This window comes from Rhineura floridana, chromosome 1 (genome assembly GCF_030035675.1).
Source record: "Rhineura floridana isolate rRhiFlo1 chromosome 1, rRhiFlo1.hap2, whole genome shotgun sequence".
NCBI classification, from domain to species: Eukaryota; Metazoa; Chordata; class Lepidosauria; order Squamata; family Rhineuridae; genus Rhineura; species Rhineura floridana.
This window is the reverse complement of record NC_084480.1, coordinates 81,477,599-81,504,423: the sequence shown is the minus strand read 5'-3', so window position 1 is coordinate 81,504,423 and position 26,825 is coordinate 81,477,599. Positions and strand designations below refer to the sequence as shown.

General features: G+C 38.2%; 1 protein-coding gene across 1 annotated transcript in view; it reads right to left on the bottom strand.

Annotated features, from left to right (window-relative positions):
• Positions 1–975: 975 nt before the first annotated feature.
• PRDM6 (PR/SET domain 6) overlaps positions 976–26,825 on the bottom strand; it is a 130,677-nt gene continuing 104,827 nt past the window's right edge. The window contains exons 6-7 of the mRNA XM_061607488.1: positions 8,144–8,320; positions 976–1,750 (exon numbers count right to left, since the gene is read on the bottom strand). Coding sequence (XP_061463472.1) covers positions 1,636–1,750; positions 8,144–8,320 — 292 coding nt within the window. The 3' untranslated portion in view covers positions 976–1,635. The remainder of the gene's footprint in view (positions 1,751–8,143; positions 8,321–26,825) is intronic.

Sequence of the window (26,825 nt, the reverse complement as noted above, 5' to 3'; positions counted from 1 at the left end):
TTTACTTCAATTAGATATTACTTCAATAAGATGTTTGTGGATCAGACTGTCATTCATGGTTCTTTACATACTAGCCTGTAAGGACACTGGTTGGTCTTTATAAATCAGTTTTTGTTACACGATTTTTACAAGCCAACGCTGCAGATCAAAGCTTTAATATTGTACCCAGTCCCAAAGACACAGAAACCCATGGCACAGCAGAAATCTAACCTTGGGTTGGGGGGAGTGGTGGTTAAAATACTACCTCAAGCTTTAAATTCAGAGTCTGCTGCCAGCATTTTAAACTCTGTAGAACAAATAAAAGGCATCGCCTCACTTCTCTGTGTTTCAACGTGAACTAAAACTGGCATACCTGAAAGGTATAATCTTATGCACACTTATCTGGAAGTAAGCCTCGCTGAAAATAGGATTTAGAGTAAAGAGTAAACATGCATAGGATTGGGCTGCACATCACTGTTCCAACACTGCTCCAAGGGGCTCAAAGGTATGCTCTGCATTGCAGTAAATTGGGAAATCGCTTGACAGCATTGTGTGTACATTAGATCTAGTCAGCCTTACATCAGTCCAGTGCTGAAATGTGAATGTTTGGATGTTTTTGAAAATTTTAAACTTGGACAATTTCTGTTGATTTTTTCTTTTTAAAAAAGCTGCTAACTTTCACCATCAAAGTAAAGACTGTATCTCTTGCTGTACCATTTTAACATTTATGTTTTCAAGCACGATACCTTTAGATAAGATGCATTACTGTTTCACTGAAACTATTATTCATTGCCTATGAATAATTATGCCATTCATTAAAGAGGTATACTATTTGAAAATTCTACGTATTTCAAATGCTTTGCTTACAGGTTTTTTTTAAACAGCATATACATCTACAGATCTCTCTCTCTCTCTCTCTCTCTCTCTCTCTCTCTCTCTCTATATATATATATATATATATATATATAGGACAAAGTTTATTTAACATTTCTGGGATCTCCTGGGCCAATGCAACACTGGCTAATGAAAACATCTATACAAAAAAGTGCACAAAATGTGAGTTTTGAAATCATGGAAATGAAAACGTCCATCAATTGGAGGAGTTCTGACACAACACAAAGATAGTTCTGGATCGCTTTCTCTCGTCATTTGGAGACAACATTTTTTTAAAAAACAAAAACAGTCAAGTTAAGAACCACGCAACCCAATAGCACCGAGGAAAAAGTGTACCTGGGTCCACCGAGTCATGCTGAAGAAAAAGGTGCAATCATAAACAAGTCTATGTGCATTCGCAGTCATAGCTGTGGGCAGAAGAACCCTTGATCTTTGTTGCTTTGGTATTAAATAACAATTGTAAAAGCTTTTAGAAATAAAGCAATACATGGTGGGGTGGGGTGAGAGGCTAGTAATGCTAGCAGGCCTGGGTTTCTTGTCCATTGAAATCAGTCTCATTCCTAGTCATAAATAAATAATCTCTTTCCTGGTTTCACGTCCACGCCAGAATCAATATCTCTTAACATCTTACTTATTTTATTACTGCTCTTGGTTTTCTGGGACTGATTGAAAGTTGCTCAGAGGAAATCTTTGGTTTTGCTTAAGTGTCCGTGACATTTAATCATGACTTTCCTTGCAGTTTAATTCCAACCAGTCAATCAGTTAATCCACTTCGATTGATTCTGTGCTCTCTGTTATTGGCTTGCACTCATTGGGCATCCTCTGGTGTCGACTCAGCTGGGTGGCTTGTGTGAAGCTCCTCTCACACCTCTCGCACCTGGAGAAGGCAAGAGAGAAAATTGAGACTGGGGAGCTTCTCTGGGGGAGATGGAGGGGGTGATGGGCTTCGTCTTATCCTGCCTAATCAGAACAGACACTCAAAAGTGGCTTCAGATTTTACTGGCTCAAGAGGTTTAATTGGTGGCTAGTTCCAAGGCCTTGATGCCTATGATGGGACAAGGCCTGTCTGATTCAGAACAGAGGAACCTGTCAATAGACAGGGGGAAGGTGATTTCTCCAGAGAGGCCTGTCCTGCTGCAGCTCTGATCACTGTCAGTTCAAATAGATAAAGAACAAAAAGAGATTTTTAGGAGTGAGCCATCAAAGAAGCAGCTTGTCTGCAGTTTTCTGCTCTGTAATCCCTCGGAGAAATTGATGACAAATAGAATTTCACCTCCTGCTAATTTAAAATCAGGAGTCCTGCCTATTGGAGCAATTGTGAAGCCATGAAGCTATAATCACTTTGTTTTGCAGCAATAGGGGAAAAAAATCCCATACCTGTCTGGATTACTATGCAGTTGGGTTAAGGAGGCTGTTGTTACTACTGGTGATTTTTTTTTTTTAAATGTTACCCAGGATTTTATATAGTGCAGAAACGGCCAACAGAAAAATTGAAACACTCAGCAGTGTATGTTTCATTGTCATCTAAAGCCTTCTCTCTACCCCACCTTCTCACCATTGATTTAAATGACATGGCAAGATAATGAATGCATTAAGATGTAGCGCTTCTGCATGCAGGGACTTACATAGGGAAGTGTGTAGTTCAGAGACAGTAATCTGTCCTATTCCAGATAAGAATGTACTCTACCAAATTGTAGTGCTTTAACATAGTGTGACTTCTTTATAATTTTAAATGCATGGCAATAACGCCTGATGAGTTTATGAGATATTAGTCAGCCAGGGAACTAACAAGAATTTTTTAGGCCACACAGAAATGAGTGAAAACTGCACAAGAGCACTCCTCCCACTTCATCTTGCAAAGGCCCACTAATTTCAATGGTGCTTACAAATAAGATTCTTATACATTGTGCCCCCAAGTTTTAATGCCCACAAAAATAATTTGGATTTAAAATAGTGTATAATACCTATCAACATCGAAGAGCCCTATGAAAAAAGTATCACCATGAAACATGAAGAGATTTTATCCTCCTCTGTACCTGTCTTTCAATTGTAAATATTGCATCGGAAAGAAACCAGTTCTTCACAAACATATCAAGCATACATAATTACAGAATGCTATATAGCGCCTGATATTTTTTAAGGGACAGTATGGTTTGAGGAACCTATGACCTGAATGTTACATACTTATTCTTCTCATCTCTAGTTCCAGCCTAGGATGTCAACATCTTTAAGTTGTGTTTCTTTGATTGTCTCTCTTGGAATATTTTAGCAGCTTGCTCTACTGTTAAAAACTGCACTGTGATCTTGACAAATGTAAAATGTCAGCTCTAATGTATCAGACCTATCAGCGCAATGAAAATAACTCAGAAGTATTGATCATCTAATGATTTTTGGTGTATTCATTAACGTCTATGTGCAGATCTTCTCTCCAGAGTTCCTGAAATGCTGATGACACATTAGTGTATTGCTGATTGTTTATTAGAAAACTGATTAGTTACTGGATTAGTGTGTCAAAATATACTACCTTTCATTGCTTGACAAACTTGCAAATTATGATTTTTTTTCATGAAGGCCTTGAGATCAATTCAGTTCTTGGATTAGCTTGTACAATATAAGACATTGAACTATCCTTGGACTTGAAATTAACCTTTACTTTATCTGTACCTAAATGTCAAATACATTCTCTTTGTGCATACCAAATATATATTTCAAAACCAAGAAGTACCTACCCATCATTGTCTTAATATATAGCACAGCATTATGTCAATTTATGTACATCATAGGAACACCTGAGCCACATAAAATGGATGGTAATAACTCTGGTCTAGAAGTTATACCAAAAGTGTTTCAAGTATTAAGCACTCATAACATAAAGTTAAGATTTAAGGGCATGCCCATACAAGAGCTTCCTCCGTTGCTAGTCTGACACTTCAGAGCTTATGGCAAAAGTGACACCCACTGAAACAAATTAGTGATACATGGAAGTTTTTATAATGTTTCTCCATATAGACCACCTTGAAAGTTGATGGTGTTACCCTTCCAGTCTACCCTCTAGTCTGGTAGGCAACAGATTAATTCAGGTTCTCATTCAGATGTAGAGAAATGCAAATGTTACTGTGTATACCTGGAGTTAACATGACTTTGGAGAAGGTATAGTAATGGGCTGTTGTAATTAAATTAAGGGAGCAATCCTAACCCCCATTCCATGTCTCAGGAGGAGGTTAGAATTAGGTTGAGGTGCAGCTCCATTGCTCTGCCAATGATTGTGGGGCTCCACAGCTGAAAATGCCTGCACTTTGTCCCTAAAAGCAGCCAGGAAGCTACTGCTGGTGATATTCCCACAGGCCATAGCCAGCATAAGCCCTCTAAAGAGGCTTGATCCAAAGCCAGCTAACTGCCAGATGAGGGGCCTGATTCAGGTACCTCTTTAGCGTCTCTTCTACCTTGGCTAGCACAAGTGGTGGGGCTTCAAATGCAACCTGATGTTCTGCCTGCTGCTCCCTGGCTGGGAGTGAAGATGGTTCTATAATCCAGTGTATGATCCTGCATATTATACACTTCTATTTATGCATGGTTCATATCTACCTTTATTAAAACAAATCCTTATTGTGTCATAAAACAAATTTACTGTTCACTTGTTGACTCAAAATCTTTGCCTCACACAAAACGCTATCAGCATTCCTTCTTATAACTGTAGTTTATATTTAAATCCTTCACTGTTGTTTCTTCTTTGCACAAATGCCCTAATATTAGGTATTGGTCAATTCTATACTATAGATAACAATCCTGTGTTCAGTTAATGTGCATAGGTCACACCAAAATCAATGCGATTCATATGCATCTAACAACATAGGTTGGCTGCATTTTGAAGTAGCTCTCTTTTATGAATGGAATTGTACCAGACATCTTCTGAAAGAAAGAAAGAAAGAAAGAAAGAAAGAAAGAAAGAAAGAAAGAAAGAAAGAAAGAAAGAAAGAAAGAAAGAAAGAAAGAAAGAAAGAAAGAAAGAAAGAAAGAAAGAAAGAAAGAAAGAAATATAGTAATGACTCCAAATGGGGCAAACTGCAGCTTTATTGGAAACATGACAAAAACAGGATGTTAAGAGTGGAAAGTAAGTGGAGTCAACAAGGTTACACATAAGTAACACCTTAACATTAGAAGAAATCTATTTTCCATTTTGACCCGGAAGCCTCTACAATTAATTACTAAAATCTATTTACACAGCAACTACATAAAATCAATCTGATTGCTGGCACCAGTTTTGGCTCTGTTAATCCAACATAATGGCTCAGTGGGTACCACTGCTTGACACAGAAACATTGTATCATTTTAGGTACTCCCTATTTGAGTTCTGAATGGGCAGGACTTAGGGAAGTTTGTGCTCTTCCTCCCCATCTCCACCATATGGTGCACAGACATCTCTTAGCTGAAAGCTAACCTGGTGGATATCTCTCGTATAAACAGCTTGTTCATAAGGTCGCTGATATATCATAGTGACAGACATCCTCTGATATTAGCCAAATATAAAATGCCTGATAAATAAAATCAAGTTCAATAAGAACATAAAGTTCGTGATTGTTATGGGATACACAATTTTTAATGGCCTCTTCCTGTGTCTCAAGCACAGCAGAGGTACAAGAAAACTATATAAAGCACTGCTTAGATTAACTTCACTTACTTGAAATTGTTGTTAAACACTAATATGCATGGAAGCTTCTAATTTTACCCATGCCTGTTTGAAGATTAAGAGTACCAGCTTATGTATTTTTACTCAGAAGTAAATCTTACTGATTTCATGGATCTTACTTCATAGTAAGTGTAGCATAGGAGTGTTGCTTCAGGCTACAATATAATACATCCTTGGAAATAAGTTCTATTGAAATCAGTGGGACTTACTTCTGAGTAAATATGCATAGGATTGGGCTGCCTATGTTCCATACTAAGTTTAATTTTTTTCCAAACATGGAACAGAGTCTGACAACTACTAGCCATTTATTATGCTCTTATAACTGGCAAAGGTTATTACATACCATGATGTTTGTTTTCCTGTGACCATGTGTGTATGTGTCTATAGGGGGTGTAACATCATTAGTATGTTACAGATTTGAGCCTTGCCCAAAGACATAAAATAAACTCAGTCAGCAGTGGGATCTGAAGTTGGATTCCAAATCTGTCTTCTATCACAAAACATGGGTTTTGAAGTGACCAGTTACTGTTACCTTTAACTTAAACATGTTTTAGTCGCTTCTTAGCTGTGCCCCCTCCCGAAAATCACTGATCACATTGGTGTAGGAAATTGGTGATATTTTAAAGTTACCTGATTTACCTGAACAATGATCAGTTATTGTTACCTCTAACATAAACTTGTTTTAGCCAGTGGCTCCATAGCTGTGCTCCCCCCTCCAAATTAGGAACAGAATCTGTGATCATATGAGTGTAGGAAATTGGTGATCTCTTAAAGTTACCTGATCTACTTTAAAATTTGGATAATCAAGCTGCCATGTTTACATCATCATATTAGACTGAGAACTGCACTAAAGATTTCTCCCCCAACCAAATCTCGCAAGGCAGCTAAACCTGAGGCCACTTCTATTTCACTTTGGAATTCTGCATTGGCCACAGTGACAATGGAAGTTTGGGATGGGATTTCTGATCAAGTGTTGATCTAGGCTTTGAATGTGTCATGGGCTTACTAACTGCTTTCTATCAGTCTTGACTCCTTGGAAGAGCCCTCACTGGTCTCTGGACCAGAGTTTACTAACAGCCAGAGAAGAAATGGGCTGAACCAGAGGCCTGTTGACTTTAATTAAATTCTCAGATTTATTCATTTAAAGCTGCCCTTCATCCTATCAGGTTTCCAGGGCAGTGTACATCGTTATATTACAACACAAATATAATAATAAAACAACAGATAAAATCCTTAATAACCAGAATTTACAAACTTCTAGGGTAAATAAGAACATTTTTACCTGGTGCCAAAAGGATTGCAATGTAAGCACTAGGCAAGCATCATTAGGACAGCCACTCCATAGCTGGGGACGCTACTGCCAATAAAACCTTTTCCTTTGCTGTTAAATAACTTAACTCTAATAGATCTCAGCAAAAGATCTTAATGTATAGATAGAATGGGATGGGAAAATGTGCTTCTTCAGGTATTTGGGTTCCAAGTCACGTAGGGTTTTAAAGGTAAGTATCAGCCACTTAAATTGGGCTGGGACGCCAATAGGAAGCCAATGAAGGTTTTCTGAAATTGGCATGATATGGCTGAAACTAAATATAGCAGACAAAATTCTGATGGCTGCTTTCTACACCAACTGAATCTTCTAAGTTGTCTTCAAAAGCAGCACCACATATAACACATTGTAGTAATCCAGTGAGAAAGTTACCAGAGCATGGATTATCATGGCCAGACTATTCCTGTCCAGAAGTGACCATGGCTGGCAAACAAAGCAAAGCTGATAAAAGATGTTCCATTGCACCAATGCCACCTCACCTCCAAAGACAAAGCTGTATCCAGAAGCACCCTCAAACTACACACCTGCTCTTTTAGGAGTGCAACCCTGCCCTAAATAGGAGAAACACACATTTCCTGGATTAGAGAACAGTCTACCTCAGCTTGTTAGGATTCAATTTCAGTTTGTTGGTCCCAATCCAGCACTGAGAAATGTTGCTTATTAGAACACAGTAAAATGATAATGGCTTTTTGCCTATGCAGTCTTCTCTCTGTGAAATATTTCTGACTTTGTATAATCAACACATTAATTTATTTATTTAATTTATTATTTTATTTATATCTTGCCCTTCCTTCCAGCAGGAGCCAAATGCAAAACAATTGCTTTTCTGACCTGTTTTGGTAGTCAACAAGCAAGATGTCCTATGCTTGAAATTTCACAGATAGACCCATCCTTTGATATTTTCATATACAATAATTGGAAAGGTTGCTATGAAAGTGCTTTCCATTGAAAACAAGTGGTCTCCGTGTGAATTGCTTACAGGTATTTGACATATGTCTACCATATAGATTAGCATGATCCTAGTATTTTATGATTTTAAGGACACATTTAATGAGTTGGTTGCAACCCATGAAGACCTGATTCTGGAGAAATACCATTGAAATGAACAGGTCTTGTTCAAGAGCAATGCCTGGCGGATTGCGGGGTCTGCCTGGTATTCAGAACTTGAATTCCAAACGAATCTATTCCAAGGGCTAGAATATTTACTGATTTTGTCTAAATTCCCTTCCTGCTCCTCTGATCCTTTGATTACTTACTTAAAGGGCTTCTCCCCTGTATGTGTCCGGATATGATTGTTGAGTGTAGTAGCACCAGCAAAGGCACGACCGCAATAGCCACACTTGAAAGGTCTGTCACTGGAATGGGTGACTACGTGGTTCCGTAGCTCTGAAGGTTGGGAGAAGGATTGGGAGCAGTGTCCACACTGATAGGGCCTGCAGAAAATAGAAACACCCATAGTGATCACTACTTTTTCTTTTCTTTTTTACTGAAGCAAATGGAAAATAATTTGGGTGATGCAGCCAAGCTCTGAAATGCTACGTTTCACTAGGGAATATAATAGTGGGCTTTCTTAAATCATTGTGCTTCTCTAATATTTAAAAAAGTAGGAAAAATAATTTATAAAGATACTGTACTATATTCTGTAAAGTCCCATCCTTGAAAAGAAATATATCATAAAGGGCCCTTTTGAAGACATTCCCCCATCTCTGAGACACTAAGAGCTTATTAAGATGAACAAGAAAAGAGTCAAGCTGTAACCATCTCCAAACTTCTAGCATATCCTGTTTTACTGGTTATAATCAGTAAGACCAGTTGTAGTGTGGGGGGGTCTTCGCCAAAATGAGCAACATGAGCATCACCATATTTGATTCTTCAAAGGATGTGCAGTTCAGTTGCTGCATGTATTCAAAAAAATCCAAGATGGTATGCCTACTGTTTCCCCTTTTGTTTGAGTGCCCAAGGCAGCTCATTTCAGGTAAATCAGGGGTTTGGGGGATGGCCTCAGTTGTGAGTCCAAATCTTTGGTAAAATCTTTTCATGACAATGTCAATGTCAAGGGCCCTCTGTGGCGCACAGTGGTAAACGGCGGTAACGCAGCCAAAGCTCTGCTCACGGCCAGAGTTCGATTCCAACGAAAGGAGGAAGTCGAATCTCCGGTAAAAGGGGTTGAGGTCCACTCAGCCTTCCATCCATCCATGGCCGGTAAAATGAGTACCAGGCATATGCTGGGGGGTAAAGAAAGGCCGGGGGAGGAACTGGCAATCCCACTCCATATATACGGTCTGCCTAGTAAACGTCGCAAGACGTCACCCTAAGAGTCGGAAACGACTCACACTATAAGTGCAGGGACACCTTTACTTTTTTAAAATACAATATCCCTTCTACAACAAAAACTATAACTTCAAATGGAATGCAGACTTAGATTAATACAGTTTTGAAAATTCTATTGTTTGCTACTTTTAGAGTGCTCTTACGAATAACTTGGGGCATGCATTTAACATGTTACAATCTGTGGTGGGTTTTGTTTTATTTTGATATACGAGATGTGAGCTCCTACTTGTGCTCCTCTTTCAGTGATGCATTGTCTTTCAGCATGTTATGGTAAAGGGCCTCAGTACAGATGACATTAACGTTATTTTAAAAATTAAACAACAGATGTATGCGTGGGTGGGTGGGAATTTCTGTCAAGATTGCAGTGTGCAGGGAGAGGAAGCTAAGCATTCTCTCCCCAGCTTCATGTAATATCCACCATGACCACACAGCAATTAACCCTAGGTTAAAAAAAACCCTGGTAATTGCTGCTTGAGTATTGGGGTGGGATTTCATAGAGATTGTGACTAGGGTAGGAAGGCTTAAATCCCCCCTCCCCCTGCAGGGTGATTCTGATAACAATTGCATTCCCTGCACCTCATGCACACAATTTGGATGTGCCTTTGTATGACCAAACCATGCATACAACCCCTCCCACCCCAGTTCTGTATGTAGCAAGTGCATGTTCAAAGCCGTCACTAGGTCGAGTTCAAAATATGCAATATGATGAAGTGTTTATTTTTCCACTTATCCACAAAGAAAGATCTCAATAAACATGATAAAGTCTAGTGAGCGTCTTTCATGTGATTACTGGACAATCCCAAAGGCATTTGTATGATCTGGATCCAGCAATCCAGTGGTGTCTTGCAGAAACTGAGACTAGTCAAAGTCTTCAGTGATTCAGGTTCGAGTATAGTCTTGCATAATTTATCTCCTATGCTTTGCAGGGCAGCACGATTATGGTTCTTGACTATGCACTGACACCCATGTGTGGGTGTAACTGGGTCATTCAAACATTATGCCTGCGGACAGATATTCAATGTCTTCAGAGTGAGGACAGGCATCCTAGATGCACAGGGAAGAAAGAAGTACTGTGGCTTCCTCACCATATACAGGAGAGAGATCAGCGGAGACAAACGTCCAAACCAGGCCACAGTTAGATACTAGAGAAAACAATATAGCTAACAGAAGAAGACCCAATCAGGTATACCACAATATGTCTGCTTTTGAAATGTGATTTCACACTATAATCATGTTCTCATACTTCTCACGGAACTGCTGTCTCAGGGAATCCTAATAGAACTAACCTTTCTACAAAATGAAATCAAATTCTACCTGTAACTTTTACACATTAGTCTGCATATAAAGACATTCTTGGCATGGCAAAGCCAGCACAAAAATTTCACACTCTTTGCAACAGAATGTTTGCAAAGGAGTCAGTTTTAAACATAAACGACATTCTACTATGCTTCTGTTTTCTTTCCATTAATGACACTATCCCGAGTTTCTCACATTGATTCTAAGATGCCACTTTCCCCCACTGACATTTGTTACAATCAATCAGTCTATAATGTTGCAAGCTCAGAAGACAAAAATAATGTGTGAACAATTAAAATGAAGGGAAGGGGAAAACAAAAAGATGCTAGGGTGATTAAATTCTTTAAAAATGACACAATGGAAAGCATAAAAGTCTGCAAGAACGTAAATTTTCTGTTTGTCCCATTTACTTGTCATTTATCTTTGCAGACAAAGCCTTCAGTATGGACAACCAATGCAAAGAGAGGGGGACTGTCCCTCCTTGCCCTGTTATCACGTGCCCCAGCACCTGTCCCAGGGTCAGCACACTGATTATAGCCTTCTGCAAAGACAGATCTGTATGTGGACAATCCCAATCATGCAGGGTTCCCAACCACGTGGAAGCCTATAATACACCTCTAGATATGTAGACTTCCCCTTTGCTGAAGTCTGCGATTGGCACACAGGTGCTGGGCTCAGGGCTGGTTGTGTGCACAATGTTATGGAGGGCTGGGGGCAACCTTTTTTTTTTTTTACATAGGGATAATGTCTACCAAGGGATTTAGGCAACAGCGGTAAAGTGTCTGATTCTTCCCATACTGGTTTAGCCCAAGATATCTGAGTGCCCTAGACGGAATTGCTCTCTCATATTCATACAGAACCAGTCCCCACAGCCTATAGAAACTAAGGCTAAAATCCTATCCAAACTTACAAGAAAGTCTAATTAAGCTCAGTAGGGGGAGGCCCATCTCTTGGTCCTGCCACCCTCACAGACATGTCTGGTAGGAACATGGGAGAGGGCCTTCTTGGTGGCTGCCCCCAGGCTCTGGAACTCCTTTCCTAGGGAGGTTAGACTGGCGCCCTCCCTGTTGTCCTTCAGCTGGCAGGCGAAGGCTTTTCTGTTCCAACAGGCTTTTGGGAATTGACTGAAAGGCCAATTAATAGGATGTTGTTTTATTGATTTTTATTTCTGCATTTTCAATTGCTATGTTTTAAATGGTTTTAATTCTATAGATCGTTTAAATATATTTTAATTATAATTTTCTGTATGATTTACTTATATGTTTTTAGCTATATTTGTTTCAATTTTTGTAAGCTGCCTTGAATCCAAGTTCTGGAGAAAAGGTGGGATATAAATGAATATAACGATGACAACAACAATATTTCTGAATAAAAATGCTTAGCATTTGTAGTATATGCATCTGAAATAAAGACATATTCTTACCCTATTTTCTCTGTCTCCATCATTTCCATGCTTCTATATTCTTTTCCATGGCAAAGAGACAGAGTGTTGCAATGGTTAGAGTGTTGAACTGGGACCTGGGAGACCAGGGTTCAAATTCCTGATCAGCCATGAAGCTGACTGGGTGACCTTGGGACAGCTATTGTCTCTCAGTCTAACCTATCTCACTGGGTTGTTGTGAGGATAAATTTGGGAAGAGAAGAACCCTGTTTGTATGCCACCTTGAGCTCCTTGGAGGAGAGATGGGATATGAATGTAATAAATAAATAAATAGATAGATACAATGTTAGCTTGTTAGCTCCTTGGAGCAGGTGCTCATTTTCTTGCATTTTGTAAAGTGCCATGCACATTGCTGGTGCTATTTACATAATAAATAACCATGCCTCCTAAGTTGATGCACTTTGCTGCTATCTCTCCATCTCAAAGCCACAAAGAGTAATGGCACTAAACACTGATGCAAGAAAGACTGTAGAACACACAGAGAATGTGTATTGATCCTAGAAAATACTCAGTCCTGGGATATTTTAGACCTTCAGGGGAATATAGCATGCTGAATCTAGCTACATAAGAAAGACGTTCAACTAAAGGGGGACATGATAGCATTTTTCAAATACCTGAATGACTGCCATACAGAAGAGGACAAAGAGTTTTTCTCTGTTGTCCCAGAAGGCAGAACTGGATCTAATGGGCTTAAATCTGATTTCAGTTTATTATTAGGAGAAACTAAGATGGTAAGATCAGTTTGACAATGGAACCAATTACTAAGTGCGCTCTCCCTCACTGAAGGCCTTCAAGCAAAGGTTGGACAGCCATTTCTTTGGGATGCTGTAGCTCAAAGTTGGCTTGAGCAGGAGCCTGTACTAGATGGTTTCCATAGTTGCCTCCAATTCTATGATCCTATAAATTATGCATAACGGTTTTAAATTTAAGAAGTCTGCTTTGACTCAGACTTTGCCAGCCATTTTGTTGGTTCCAGGACATCAGACAGAAGAACTTTATGACTGCTGCTGCCAAACTCAGACTGTGCACTCCAGTTGCTTCACCTCTTGGAACCCACATTTCATAGTTGCCTTTCTTTCTATTCCTATCCAGATCTAGGAATGCATTTAGCTGGCTAGGATTGAAATGTGCCTGCAGAGATCTGCTTCCACATTGGACAGATGACCTGTTTTCGCAATGGAAGCATCAAAGCAATTGGTTAAGGCTGCAGTCAGTATCCCCCACTGAACTCAGTGGAACCTATTTGTCAGTAGACATGAATAGGACTGCACTATATATATTCTAAGGTTTTTGAACATCTTTACCTATCTGACCATTTTTAATGTAGAGAGATACATTTTTTAGTTTCTGTTAGTCTTCAGAAAATTAAGAATGTATCTTTAGGCATATTAATGATTTTAATAATGAGGAGCTGCCCAGGGCACAGTTCATATTATCCGCATTTTTAGAGCTGATGGACAATGCAGCCTTAATTGCTTTCTCTCCTTAACAAATGTGCGACTCTGAATAGCTAGAATCCAAAGGTAAACAAAAGGAGACAATGGTGACCAAGCATGTACAGCAATTCAATTAAACGTAAAATAAAGTGTACTCTCTCATTCGTCAACTGAACTGCTTAATTGTGACTACTTGCATCACTGATCACCAATACTATTATTTTACAGTGCTTCAGAGCACTTATCATATAATTTTTGTAGCTTGACTAATGGCCTAGCATTGGTCAATAGTTCAATATTATATTATTTTAATTACTCACATTATAAAATATTTGATGAGTGTTTCCCAGTAAGTTTCAAAGAAAAAGTTCTAATGCTGTAATATACCAGTTCAACTTTTTGGGGCCTCAGTTAAGCCCCAGGCATTAGCCATGGACCTTTCCTAGTGATAGTCTCTTTTTCAACCTCCATTGTGTGCAGGTAAAATGGGGATCATAGTGAAAGGATTAAGGTGAAGGTGATTGCTAAGATTATTCAGAAATGGAATTAAGCCATTGTCAGTTTTTGAGTTTGTTTACTACTGTGATACGAAGGTTTTATTGAAATTGTTGGATTGGATTGTTTTAGTATCGTTGGCTAGCTGCCTTGACTATTTGAAGGAGTAGCTTATACAATTATAATATATGAATGAATGAAAGCAATGTCGGTTTCTACTCTAGTTCTCCTGCACATGCTTCCCTTGCACCCTGTCCACATACATTACTATTCTGTGAATATTTACATTGGTAAAGGAGAGGCAAGACCTTGGATCTGTTTGGATAATTATGGAGTATCTATATAGAACTGAAGATGTTGAGAGCTTTGCTGGCACACCAAGGAGGAAGTCATACAAAACATACTTCTCTCCAAGGCCCAGCTTTTTTCTTTCCTTTTGTAAAGGCTGGATTGTCTGCACAATAAAAGCACTGTATAAAAAATATTCATACACACATTCTCATCCTATGTGAAGCAGCTACAGAGTACACATGGGGAACGGCTGCTTCTTTATAAACCGAAAATATTCTACATAATCACAATGGGGATTATTCATTGCACATGTAGAGCAGAGCTTGGAAAAGTTACTTTTTTGAACTACAACTCCCATCAGTCCAATCCAGTGGCCATGCTGGCTGGGGCTGATGGGAGTTGTAGTTCAAAAAAAGTAATTTTCCAAGCTCTGATGTAGAGCATATTCCCTGGTCCTACAGAAATAGAGACAAACCCATTAACACAGAGCCCAAAGCATGCAGAGTTAGGGACCATAGATTTCCTATACAATGCGTGCACATGTAAAATCCTACACTTGAAAGACACACGCTAGTAATTACTCTATAACTGCTATCATTACTGTAAGACAAGGAAAATGATTTTCAGCTTTATTCTTCATTCAAAGGGATTGTTCACTTACACAGAAATCATTTATCACTCTGACATGAAAACTGGCAATGATAAAACAAAGATGAATAAGGAAAATTTCTTTTCAAAATAACTTTAGTATTGACTTCCGGGAAGGGTGACTTCGCTTGTGCCTGCTTTTGAGACGGGCTCCCGCCTCAAAAGAAGCTTATTCAGATATAAATCAGTCAGAACATTTTTTTTTTTGACTGATGAAATTTCTCCCGGGCAGGGAGAAACATAGAGATCAACCTCAAAAGCCTGTTTTTGTTGGGAGGACTGGATTTCATTAATTTATGAGAAAAGGTCCAGCCAGCAATGCCGGACGGACTTCCGAACAAGCTCTATCTGATTAATGCGATACGTTTATCTTTTCTTCAAAGAGAAAACGGACTAACAGGCAAGCACCCTTCTTTCTATTATTTTTTTTACTTGGTTTAAATTGTTGCAGCAAAAAGAGATTTGTCAAATGAATCAGCTTTAAAGAACTTCTGGGTGAGCTATAACTCTTCTCTGTTATTCACGAAATTAACAGCTTATCTCTGTTTCTATTGCAAAAAGCTGTCCTGGAAGTGCATTCTAAAGATATAAACAGAAGAGGGATTTCTATTCCGAGGAACGTTATATTGTCTGGGACTATTCTCTTTTTGGTCTATTTTATTTTGACGAATCTGCTTCTTCACGACGCCACTAACTGTTTTGATGCTGGGAACTAAATTTGTTTTGTGTTCTTGAACATAGAGAGATAAGGCAGGCTGCTCTGTTTATACTGTGATGTCATCAAGCCTGGAATATTAACCCAATTGTTGCTGAAATAAGAAGTGGTTCTTCTTTATTTTTGTTTTGTTTTGTTTTCGTGGTTTTAAAAATGGCAATCAAGAAAGTGGCTGAGAATCTGGAAGTAATTATGTTTCAGAAAATAATGGATGAGATTGAGATAACGAAACAAACCCTGCGACAGGGCAGTAAGGAGCTGAAAATTGAACTGAGCAAAATGACACAGGAGCTTAAAGAAATAGGGGATCCTGTGAGAGAGGAGAATGAGATCAGAGATGAGAAAAGAAAAAATAAAGGGAAGATACAAGCCCTGGAGATTGGAACAAATGTGGAATTGGAAAAAGATCTGGATATTAGAAATAAAATCTACTGTTTGGAATTTAACGTTATCTCTGAAGAAATTAATGAAGATATTAGAGATAAAGTTATCAATGGCTTGGATAATCTTCTGGACTGGAATGACGTGATGGAGCTTGATATAGAGAAAATCTATGGAATTAACTGCAGCCATGTGACAATGGAAAAACTCTCAAGAGATGAGCCAGTGCATTTTGTAAAAAAGAAGAACACAGATATGACTTTACAACAATATTTCAGCAACTTATTCAGAATGGATGGCAAGAAAATATTTGGGATAGAGGAAATTCCCATCAGACTCTTATTGTATGACTATGGCTATGACAGCAAGATTATTATGGAATACTGATAATGGAAGATTGGACACTGAAATTACTGGACTTAACAGGACTATTGAAGATGGAAGATGGAATTAATATGGATAATGGAATAATGGCTATTGAAATTATTGGACCTAACAGATTTTGATGAGATGGATTAATCGATATGTTTATTTGGACTATGGTTATGACAATAAGATTATTATTATTATTAACGAGATGGATTAATCGACATGTTTATTTGGAGAAAAATTGATAGATATATTTCTTAAAGAATTGAAACCTCTCTTTGACTTTTTGTGAAAAGAATAAAGTAATGTTTATGAGATTTGATGATTAATTAAGATAACTACTGGAGGAAAGTGATTTTATAATATAATTTAAGAGACAGGATTGTTACATATTGTAGACCTACAACTGATTTGATCTGCGACAAATGGGAAGTCAACATTTTATTTTTTTGTTTAATCATTTTTGTTTTGTTTTGTTTTTTGTCTTTGAATGTTTTATGATTTTGTTTTTTATGTTTTATGAAAATTTGAATAAAAATTATTGTATAAAAATATATATATATCTTTAGTATTAAATTCTTTTAGTCAAAAACAATACACTGAGATGCGCTATAATCATGAACAATTGATTTTCCAAGAGTGGGATCATTAACATTTATTAGCCCCTGGTTATCTATTTTAACAGCTATCACAATAAACAAATAAGTCACTAAATAAAACCAATTAATCTCTTATTTTTTTAAAAAAGACAGGTAAACATGATTCATTTTTTATTCTGCAAAACCATGTTGTTCTTTGTAGATAGTTACCACAATGAAACAAGTGCATCCAAATATGAACAAGTATTTAAAAACTGACATGTAAATGGCAATTACAACCCTTTCCAAAGCATCGTTTTTTTAAATAGAAAATGTGTAGTTATCACTCAGTGTGCGTTACATAGATGCCTTTTCCTGCAGAGTGCTTCTGTTGTGGTAATAATTGTGATAATAACAGAAGTGATATTTTTTTATCATTCAAACTGTGATATTTTGTTATTGGAAAAATATGCACATGTTTTATACAATGGCGTGTGGAATGTTGTTGCCTGACTGTCATGGACATGTACTTCCTAGAGCTTGTGACATTAGGGGTGATGAACATATACTCCCTCCAACTTCCAATTAGACAAAGAAAATAGTAAGATAAATAGCTAGTACAGCTCTTCCCATTTTTAGCCACAGCTTGATTCTAAGATTTCAGCTCAAAATAAATTTCATACTTGGAGAAATACAAACATTAGTGCTTAATGATATATAAAGATTGCAAGAACCATATGACTTTTGAGATAATGTTTAAGGCCTGTGCCACCAGAGTGCTACAGAGGCCATGTCTTAAAACTGGTGCTCACCATGGCTTCCAAAGAGCTTAACAGCACAATCCTATAAATATCTACACAGTAATAAGTACTATTAGATTCAATAGGGCTTAATCCTAGGTAAGTGGGCATAGCACCGCAACCTAATTGTTTTTTAAAACACATACAGTGTTTTTCAAGCTGAATTACAGATAAGCATATGGAAAGATTTAATGTATCAACTGTGTAGCCTAATTCTTTGTTCAGTTAGACTTACTCCTAAGTAAGCATGCAAAAGATTGGCATTTTTGCACCTGAACTGAAGAGTAAAAAGAGTCTCCCTCTCTTCTCTGGGATGGAGTTCATGTTTTAAACATAACACATAAAAATGAAGATTAGCTGTAGGAAATTATTCTTTATCTAGTGCAGGGGTAGCCAACAGGGTGCCGTTGGGTGCAATGATGCCTTTGAAATCTTACCCTGGCTCCCATAAAGCATCTGAGCACCTCCCTCCCATTCATTGCTTCTTTTCCTCCCTTGAAAAGGAATTAGAGCTAAAGAATGAAGTATGAAGAGTGACACTTCCCCCCACTTCCTCTTTCACCTCTGTGTGCCTTTTTAAGGCTCAGATCAATTCAATGGGATCTAACTTTGATTTAGGAATTCCATCTCTTGAAAAAGATAAGTCTCTGTGCATGCATTTTTTCTCCTGCTCCCTCTCGGGGGGGGGGTGAATTAGTAGAGACAAGTGGCCAGAGGGATGGCAGCTGCAGCACTTGCTCAAAAATCCAAATGTATCCATGGGCTTAAAAAGACTGTCAGCTCCCAGTCTACTGTTTCCATTGTTGTGTCATGATAATGCTTATTGCCCTTGTGGATTAAAAAAAAAAACCTGAATGTTGCAGATCTTTTGCGAGTTGTTACCTCATATGGCTTATGTCGGCATTAGATTGCAACGTGAAGTTTGAAACAGAACTACCACTAGGCTACAGAAGTTGGAGTGGTGGAAACCACACTGTTGCCACAGCAAGTAGAACTTGGAGATAGAAGAGACAGAATGCAGCACATGTTACAAGAAGTGCCACTAAGCATGCAAACTTTTCTTATAAGCGCTGGAGACAATCTGCGGAAATATGCAGTGTTTAAGAGTCTTGAAACACAAGACATCCTGTTGATCCTAAGGCCTAACGTGAGTCGCATCCCTACAGAAAAATTGTCCCTTGTAGAAATCAGGCCAAGTGCTAAAATATGTGCCAGATATTTCTCTTTTTCATGTGTGTGTGTGTATGTACGCGCGCACACACACCATCCTATACAATATGGTAGACTAGGATTCAGTGGTAGATCTCCAAGTGAGATTGGTAAGGTTTTCTGACTCTCAACTGTTTAACACTGGAAACAACAAAATCACTTCATCTAAATTATACTGCTGAAATGAAAAAAAATGGGGTGAGCTGCCCACAAGTAGATTTTTGTGTAGAAGGAATGTGAACTCAGTTCTGTTCCGGTACTCAGAACAAATTATTGGGTTCAGAATTCTTTAATTCTAAGTGTATGTCTTTTGTACCTGGCTCCAGTTAGTGGATCTCAGGGTTCAAGTAAGAAACAATGTAGATCTCACAAGCCCAAAGTTTGCTAACCTGTGTAAATTTGTGGACATTATTATGCTGTGAAACACATGGAGATCAAGATACCCTTCCTTTCTTTTTCCTGCATTTAGTGCCTTTTCACCTTTTCTTTCCTGTACAATCAGTACAATTCAGAGAAAGAGTGCCTAATACCATTCAATTCCAATAGAAAAGTATTCAGTTAACTGCTTAAATGCCATTACACTTGTCCTTCTTTAGTTTGTGCCCACAGGTGAGGATTTCAATTCATTAGGAATTAAAACAGATTCTTATGGTGGTAGACAGAGGATGGTGGCTCAGGGCAGAAATTAAGATGATGGGCAGTTAACATTAATTCATCCAGGATTGGAGGTAGTTGTCTGAAAGGAGATTATTAGGATTGCAACAGCAACCAAGATATTTATTGAGCCTTAATAAACAGCACTTATATAACACTTTTTAAATATTCATAGAATCATAGAATAGAATGATAGAATCATGGAGCTGAAAGGGGCCTATACGGCCATCGAGTCCAATCCCTGCTCAATGTAGGAATCCAAATTAAACCATACCCTACAGGTGGCTGTCCAGCTGCCTCTTGAATGCGTCCAATGTTGGAGAGCCCCCCCCCCCGGTAATTGGTTCCATTGTCGTACCACTCTAACAGTTAGGAAGTTTTTCCTGAAGTTCCGTTGAAATCTGGTTTCCTGTAACTTGAGCCCATATTTTGTGTCCTGCCTCTGGGACGACCGAGAAGAGTCCTGGCCCTCCTTTGAATGGCAACCTTTCAAGTACTTGAACAGTGCTATCATATCTCCCCTCAGTCTTCTCTTCTCCAAGCTAAACATGCCCAGTTCTTTCAGTCTCTCCTCATAGGGCTTTGTTTCTAGTCGGCTGATCATCCTCGTTGCCCTCCTGTGCACTCATTCCAGTTTGTCTGCATCCTTCTTAAATCTATGTCATTGCTTTTAATGCTCAGTTGGAAATGCTTTCCAATCATTTTAGAATATTAAAACTACAAAATAATAAATCTGCAAACTTTTGGGAAATATTATGCAAGAATAGTTTCTGCATTCAGCTTACTATTTTAATTTGGTTTTAATATTCCATATTCATTGTACAAACAGAGAAATCAAATCTTGATACAGTAGTTCCTTAATGGTTACTTGTTAGTATGTTGCTTCACAAAAGGTTAATGTGAATATTCAGGATTAAATATTTTCATGTCATAAATGGAGTGGAGGAAGATGAAAGTATTGTTTAAAAACTACAAATTAAAGCAAGCCACCATACCAATAGAAAGCCCCTAAAAACCTGAAAATCTGAATATTAAAAATAACTGAGCTGCTTAAACTGCACATCAAATCACTACTTCTATTTCTATACACATATTTTTCATGGAAATAGAGAGACTGAGCATCTATTAGCATCATGTACCACCATCCCACAACATCTTATGCACATGACTATTTACAAATTGAAGTAAGTTACAAATGTAAAAAACCTGCATATGAAACTGTCAGGGGAAATATTCAGGTAACCCCAAACACATACTATTAATTAGACATTGCATACTGCGCATGACAATTAAGAAAAAAAAAGTAAACAAATTGTCCTTTATGAGAACTGGTTTTGAGTTCAAAAATAATGAAATAGTTTTTTTAATGATTCACTATGATTGAAGGCTTCCGCTTACCCCTTTCTGGAGCCCCCCAAATGGGATTGTTGGGAATTTCTGCAGTAGAAAAACAGAAGAGAAAAGGGATTTCTGACTCCTGGTTCAAGGAATATTGGGTCAATTTGTAAATGGCTGGGCAAAAAAAACAAAAACAAAAAATCATGGAACATCCCTTGGCCAATTAATTTTGGATGAGTTATAAATATTCATCCTTTGATTGTTTCCAGGAAATGATTTAACAAAAAAAAAATCACATTGTAGGGTAAGAGGAAACGTAACCAAAATGGTCAAAAGTGTTCAAAAAACCCTAATTAATTTCAAATTCAAAGAAGCTACACATACAAACCTGGATGTACTCAATTCCTGGCCCAAGTGGATGAATATTTAACATTAGTTTAGGCAGCTGACTCTTTCATATTATATTAAACATTATACTCATAGCTGTAATGAAAATACATTTTACTCTGAATAAAAATAATGCTATGCAGCTCTCAAATATAGTTTTCCATATTTCAAACTAGGAAATAGAGAACGAACACTGTCGACCATGCTCTGCTGTTGTACGTCACGATTTCATACAATCAAATTAGTGCAGGAACCCCACAGAAAATTCATGATAAACAACAGAGGATATGTGTTACTTCAGCATAGTAGGTCATACCCTAGGATTGTGTAAAATTCTCTCCTTGGTCTTGGAATAAACATAGTTATCTCAGATAATTTCTTAGAAGACATTTCAAAGCAGGGGAAAGCATTGGGGTGGTATTAGTCATACTCAAAGAAGACTCATTGAAATCAATGAACTTAATTCCATTTATTTTACTAGGTCTACTCTGAGTATGATTAATGTTGGCTATCACCCTTGGGTTATGGATTAATTAGAATTGCAAACAAAAATAGATGCCTTTTAGTTGAGATGGGAGCAGAACATCCAAACTAAATAGTTGCACATAGGACATCATTTAAAAGATGAACAGTTCTTTATAAGTTACATCTGTGCACTTTTGATTACAGAAAGTAGGCAACACCCCATGGAAGAATTATTTGAGTACCCATCCATGCTCCTTGATGGGTGTCCATATTTGCAAGCCCAGCCTCCCAAAATTTACACTGGGTGAACTGTCCATGCACAAGGGCTTCTGTAACCTGAGTGTATAATGTTGCTACAAGCCCTGGATACATTTATAAAGGCACAAGCAGGGATGGGCAAATCTGTTACTTTCAGTTTCTCCTTCTTCTAATTTTACGTTCAGTTCTCCACATTTCTGCATCAGTTTCTAATTTGTTTTTTTTAAAAAAAACCTCATGAAAATACATCATCATTTTAGTGCGTATTTCTCCTACCATAAACATTTTTATGCATTTTGGCATAATAAATACATTTTTAAAGCATTTCTCCCTAATGTAATACATTTTATATGTTATTTTCACTAATATATATGCACTCATATACATTTTTCCCCAGTGTATGCATTTTTGCAGACATTATCTGGTTAGAGAGCTGCATCACAAAATTTAGAGAAGTGTAAATTTTGAAGGATGATTGTATTTCCATTTGCATAGGAATTAGGTAGACTCACCTTTAAATAAGAACAAAATCAAATTTCTCCACCCATATTTAGGCACAAGTCACTCAAAGTTATTTTGTATTCAACTCTAGATGTAGTAGTCAGTTACAGTATTAATAAATCAGTGCAACTGAGTGAACCACATGGACAAAAGCAAGCAAGGCCTGCTCTAAAAGGGATCAGATACCTTTGTACCTGCACACCCACCACTGCAGAATAGGAAAAGGCCCATCCTACACTTTCTCAGTAATAGGGGTGGCAGTGGAGATGCTGGTGGACAGGACTCACTGGGTTGGGGTCAGGGCTTTATTACCAATGCAAACTGATTATGAGTCTATGCTAGTGCTTGAGCCTCTGCTCTCAGGACTAGTAAGACTGGGATGACATTTTTGTTGCCAGCTTGGGAAGTCACCAGGGGCCACATTTCACTCCTGAATAATAGAGGTAACAACAGCAATCTCCTGGTTTTGGCAATGGCTTTGTAGTGCACTGAGAGCTGATGACATTATCAGTGTACATAATGCCCCTACTAATATGGATCATTCTACTGGTGTTGACCCAGGCCTTTTGACTTAGCATAGAGGAGAAACTGTCAGGCTGCCCCAAAATCTGGCTTCAATTTCATGGCTCCGCCCCCAATTTTAGAACCACAGCAGCCCTATCAAAAAATCTGCTACGTGTTCTTCACATTAAAAACAACAACTAAGATTCTCCTAGGAATCTAGGAAAGATGTTTCATTTATGTGCTCTCAATTAAACCAATAGAAAAATATCTACAATACAGTGTATAGTCATGAAATAATGCACATGGATACTTATGACATACCATAAAACAGAAGTGGCTAAGGACTTCTTGTTTCTCAAGCAGGATAGGCAAAAAACACCACCTATGCTCTTTCTTTCTATGCAGAAGGATGAGTCTTAGCTCCCATCCAGATAAATTTGATTTGTTCCCTTTCCCCAAAATACTAGCATGGTGATGATTACGTAGGAAACATGGCTCTCAAAAAGAGAGGAGATCTAGGTCTTGCATCCAGGTACTCTTTACCCCAACCCAGCAAACACAGGATGCTTCCTTATACAAAGTCAGATCGTTGGATTAGTTCCCAGCCTGGGGTCAGGACCCTCAGGGAGTAAGCAAGTTATCCCAAGGGGGTTGCAAAGAGCCAAGAGAATAATTATTTGTTAATTTAAAAAGTGAATTAATGGTTGGTCTGTACACTGCCAACTTGTGAATCTGCACTGCATGTGCACACAGCCATTTCCACCTTCCCTTCCTTCCTTCCAGCTGGTACAGTCAGTTTCTGCCACACAGAGAGCTGAGACGCATAGCACTCCAGCAAGTATATCAGCTGTGCTTATTTAAGCTCCAGCACATCTCCACCCCCCCATTTGTCAGCGGCAGTGAGGGAAGATGGATTGAGCTGATTTGTCTCTGGCTGTAGAGACAGAGGGATCCTGGGAGGGGTCCACTTGTCCAAAAAAGTAACGGACAGAGTCCTGGAGCATCCCTCCATGAATGCACACCTGGGCCCTCATTAAAAATTTACTATATAGTTAACTTATAGTTCAATGTAGACATGTCTACTCAGTAGACATGTCTACTCAGAAATAAGTCCCTTCATATTTAATTGAGCTTACTCCCAGGTAAATCAAATTGCAGTAATCAGACCAGACTAAGATTCTGTTGAAGTTTTGAAGCTGTCCTGCTTTGGGGGGGGGGGGTCATGGGGCTTTATAGTATAAAGATACATCATTCTGGTTAAAGGAAGTAAAAATGTATGCCTATAATAGAAGGAATCCTAACCAGGTCTTCTCCGAAGTAAGTCCTGTATAATTCAATGGAGCAATGGCCATATGAGGTAGGTTAGGCTGAGAGTTAGTGGCTGACCCAAGGCAGTAAGTGAGCAAAAAAAAAGATGGGTACAGTAAGTTTTAAAAATGTGCAACTGCACATGCTCAATGTATTTTTGTTGCTGTTTATCAACGCTCTGAGTGTGTTTTTATAGTTGTATATGTTCATTTAAAATATATTTTTAAATATTTTAAATCATGTTAAGTTGCCCAAATGTTGTTTTTATTCTTATCTTGAGTTCTTTTACATGGTTTAGGGTTGGAATTGGGGAGAGCAGGGCTTTAACAGCTGTGTGGCACACAGAAATTAAACAGAAATTAAGTTAAGCCTTTTCTAGTATGGAAATACAATTATGGGGAAAACTTCACCTGTTGAGATTCTGTCAGTTAGACATATTGTTAGTATTGTGATATGGAGCTTCCTGAGCCAAGTACTGAAGAGGAGGCATCATTGTCTACAGGTGGAACACTTAAAACCAGAATCCAAATATCCTCTCTTCATCACTCTGGGTGGGTTACTTTTTTCTCCTTCCTTTCATTTTCTTCAACATTTCTTAAATGGTGTTATATTGCTGTAACCTGCCCTGGGATCTTCTGGTGAAAGGCAGGTGATAATTAACATCATCGTTATATTTGTTTTTGTGTTGAATAAAAAGTATTTAATATGTATTTAATATGTATTTTTTCAATTAACAGAGACTAAAATTTCAACAATTAAAATGTGGGAGTCGCAAAAATATTTGAGGGCCCATACTCATAAAGGCTGGGAACAACTGATCTATATCAATACTGTCTAAACTCTAAGTGGCTCTCTAGATTTAAGAAAAGGCTTTTCCGGCCCAAGGATTGAACCTGAGACCTTTCGCGTGCAAAGCATGTGCCCTACTACCTATGGAGGGTCTTTCCCATAAACAAATGATCATCAGTTAAGATGGGGTGAAGCATGTGGAGGGTATCTATCCCCCAAGTCACAATACTGAAATAATGCTAATTTGGTCAGCACTATCAGGGCGATGAACTATTGGTGGAGAAGAAGTGCACTGTCTGAGTTTCAGCATTGGTTTATCTGACATGTACCTCTCAGAAAATAGTACTGTAAAAGTACTTCCTAAGGATAAAGCCAGTGTGGTGCTGCTAAGAGTGTTGGACCGGGACCTAGGAGTCCAGGGTTCAAATCACCCCACAGCCATGAAGCTTTCTGGGTGACTTTGGGCCAGTCACAATCTCTCAGCCTAACCTTCCTCACAAATGGAGAGGGAGAAGAACCATATATGCCACCTTGAGCTCCTAGGAGGAAAGGTGGGATATAAATGTAATAAATAAATAAATAAAGGGGCTTAATATTGCAAATGGGTTGTTCAGATTTTGCAAATAGTTCATTGACAGCAGGTGTTTTTAACATCAGATTTTCTGTAGTTTTCTGGATTAAATAGGGGAAATACAGGCTGGCATTTTGATGTCAATGGCATCATGTAGACACTACGAAAAACTTGCATGCATGTTGGGCACTGTTCTGGAAGTTCCCAAAGTATTCATAGAATCAATCTAATGGATGGAGTAGGCATTTGAGCTCAGTGAAGACACAACCTCCCCACAATAGATGGTATGATCATAATTTAGGCTAGGGGGAATTTTTGCAGGGAATACTGTTGGACATAACTACCAGCTACTGTTAAGAATTCTGCTTTCTGATAATCTTCACACAACTCAGACTTTTCAGATGCCCCATTTTCCTACCTATTATTTGTTTTACTTTTGGCAGACTTTGGACTTTCGCTTGAAATCTCACCCGCATATCTAGAGCACCAGCAACTGCTTGAAAATGGCATTTACATCAGAGGGGTCAGAATTAGGATAAAAATAGCTGTGCTAGATTGAAACTAATGCAGAGAGATATGAGGATCAAGGAGTTTCCCATTCTAAGAATGGGAACAGGAGGGTGAGATGACCACTACATGTGGAATTCCCATTTATACACAAAAACTGTTCCTTCACAGAAGAAAATGAAGAACTTTTTGTACGTGTCTCTTCAGATTATGCTCAACCCAGAAGCAATCAGTGCTATGACAAGGATGTATAACTTGCTTAGGAGGATTTTAAAGAATAAATCAAATATTTGTAATTCAGATTCAGTCAGAACACCGAGCCAAAGATTTTGCTCTCAGGTTTTCATTTATTGTTGCCTCAATGTCTAGCTCCACGAGTCACAGCATTGATAGGGCTCTTGTGATTAAGATGCCATATAATGTTTGGAGAACTTTGAGAGCTTGCATTTTATTGGCACATTACAATGCTCTTACTGGTATTTGCCATGAAAATGCAGGAAGCACTATAAAACATGGCATGGAAATAGTAACCACCAATGGAACCTGCTACTTACTATCAAGATTTTGTCAATGCCAACTTTAACCCCAAAGAATTAGAAAGGCATAAGACATTATCTTTTAAAATCTTACTATCTTTCATCTTTTACAATTTTATTGTGGATTCCT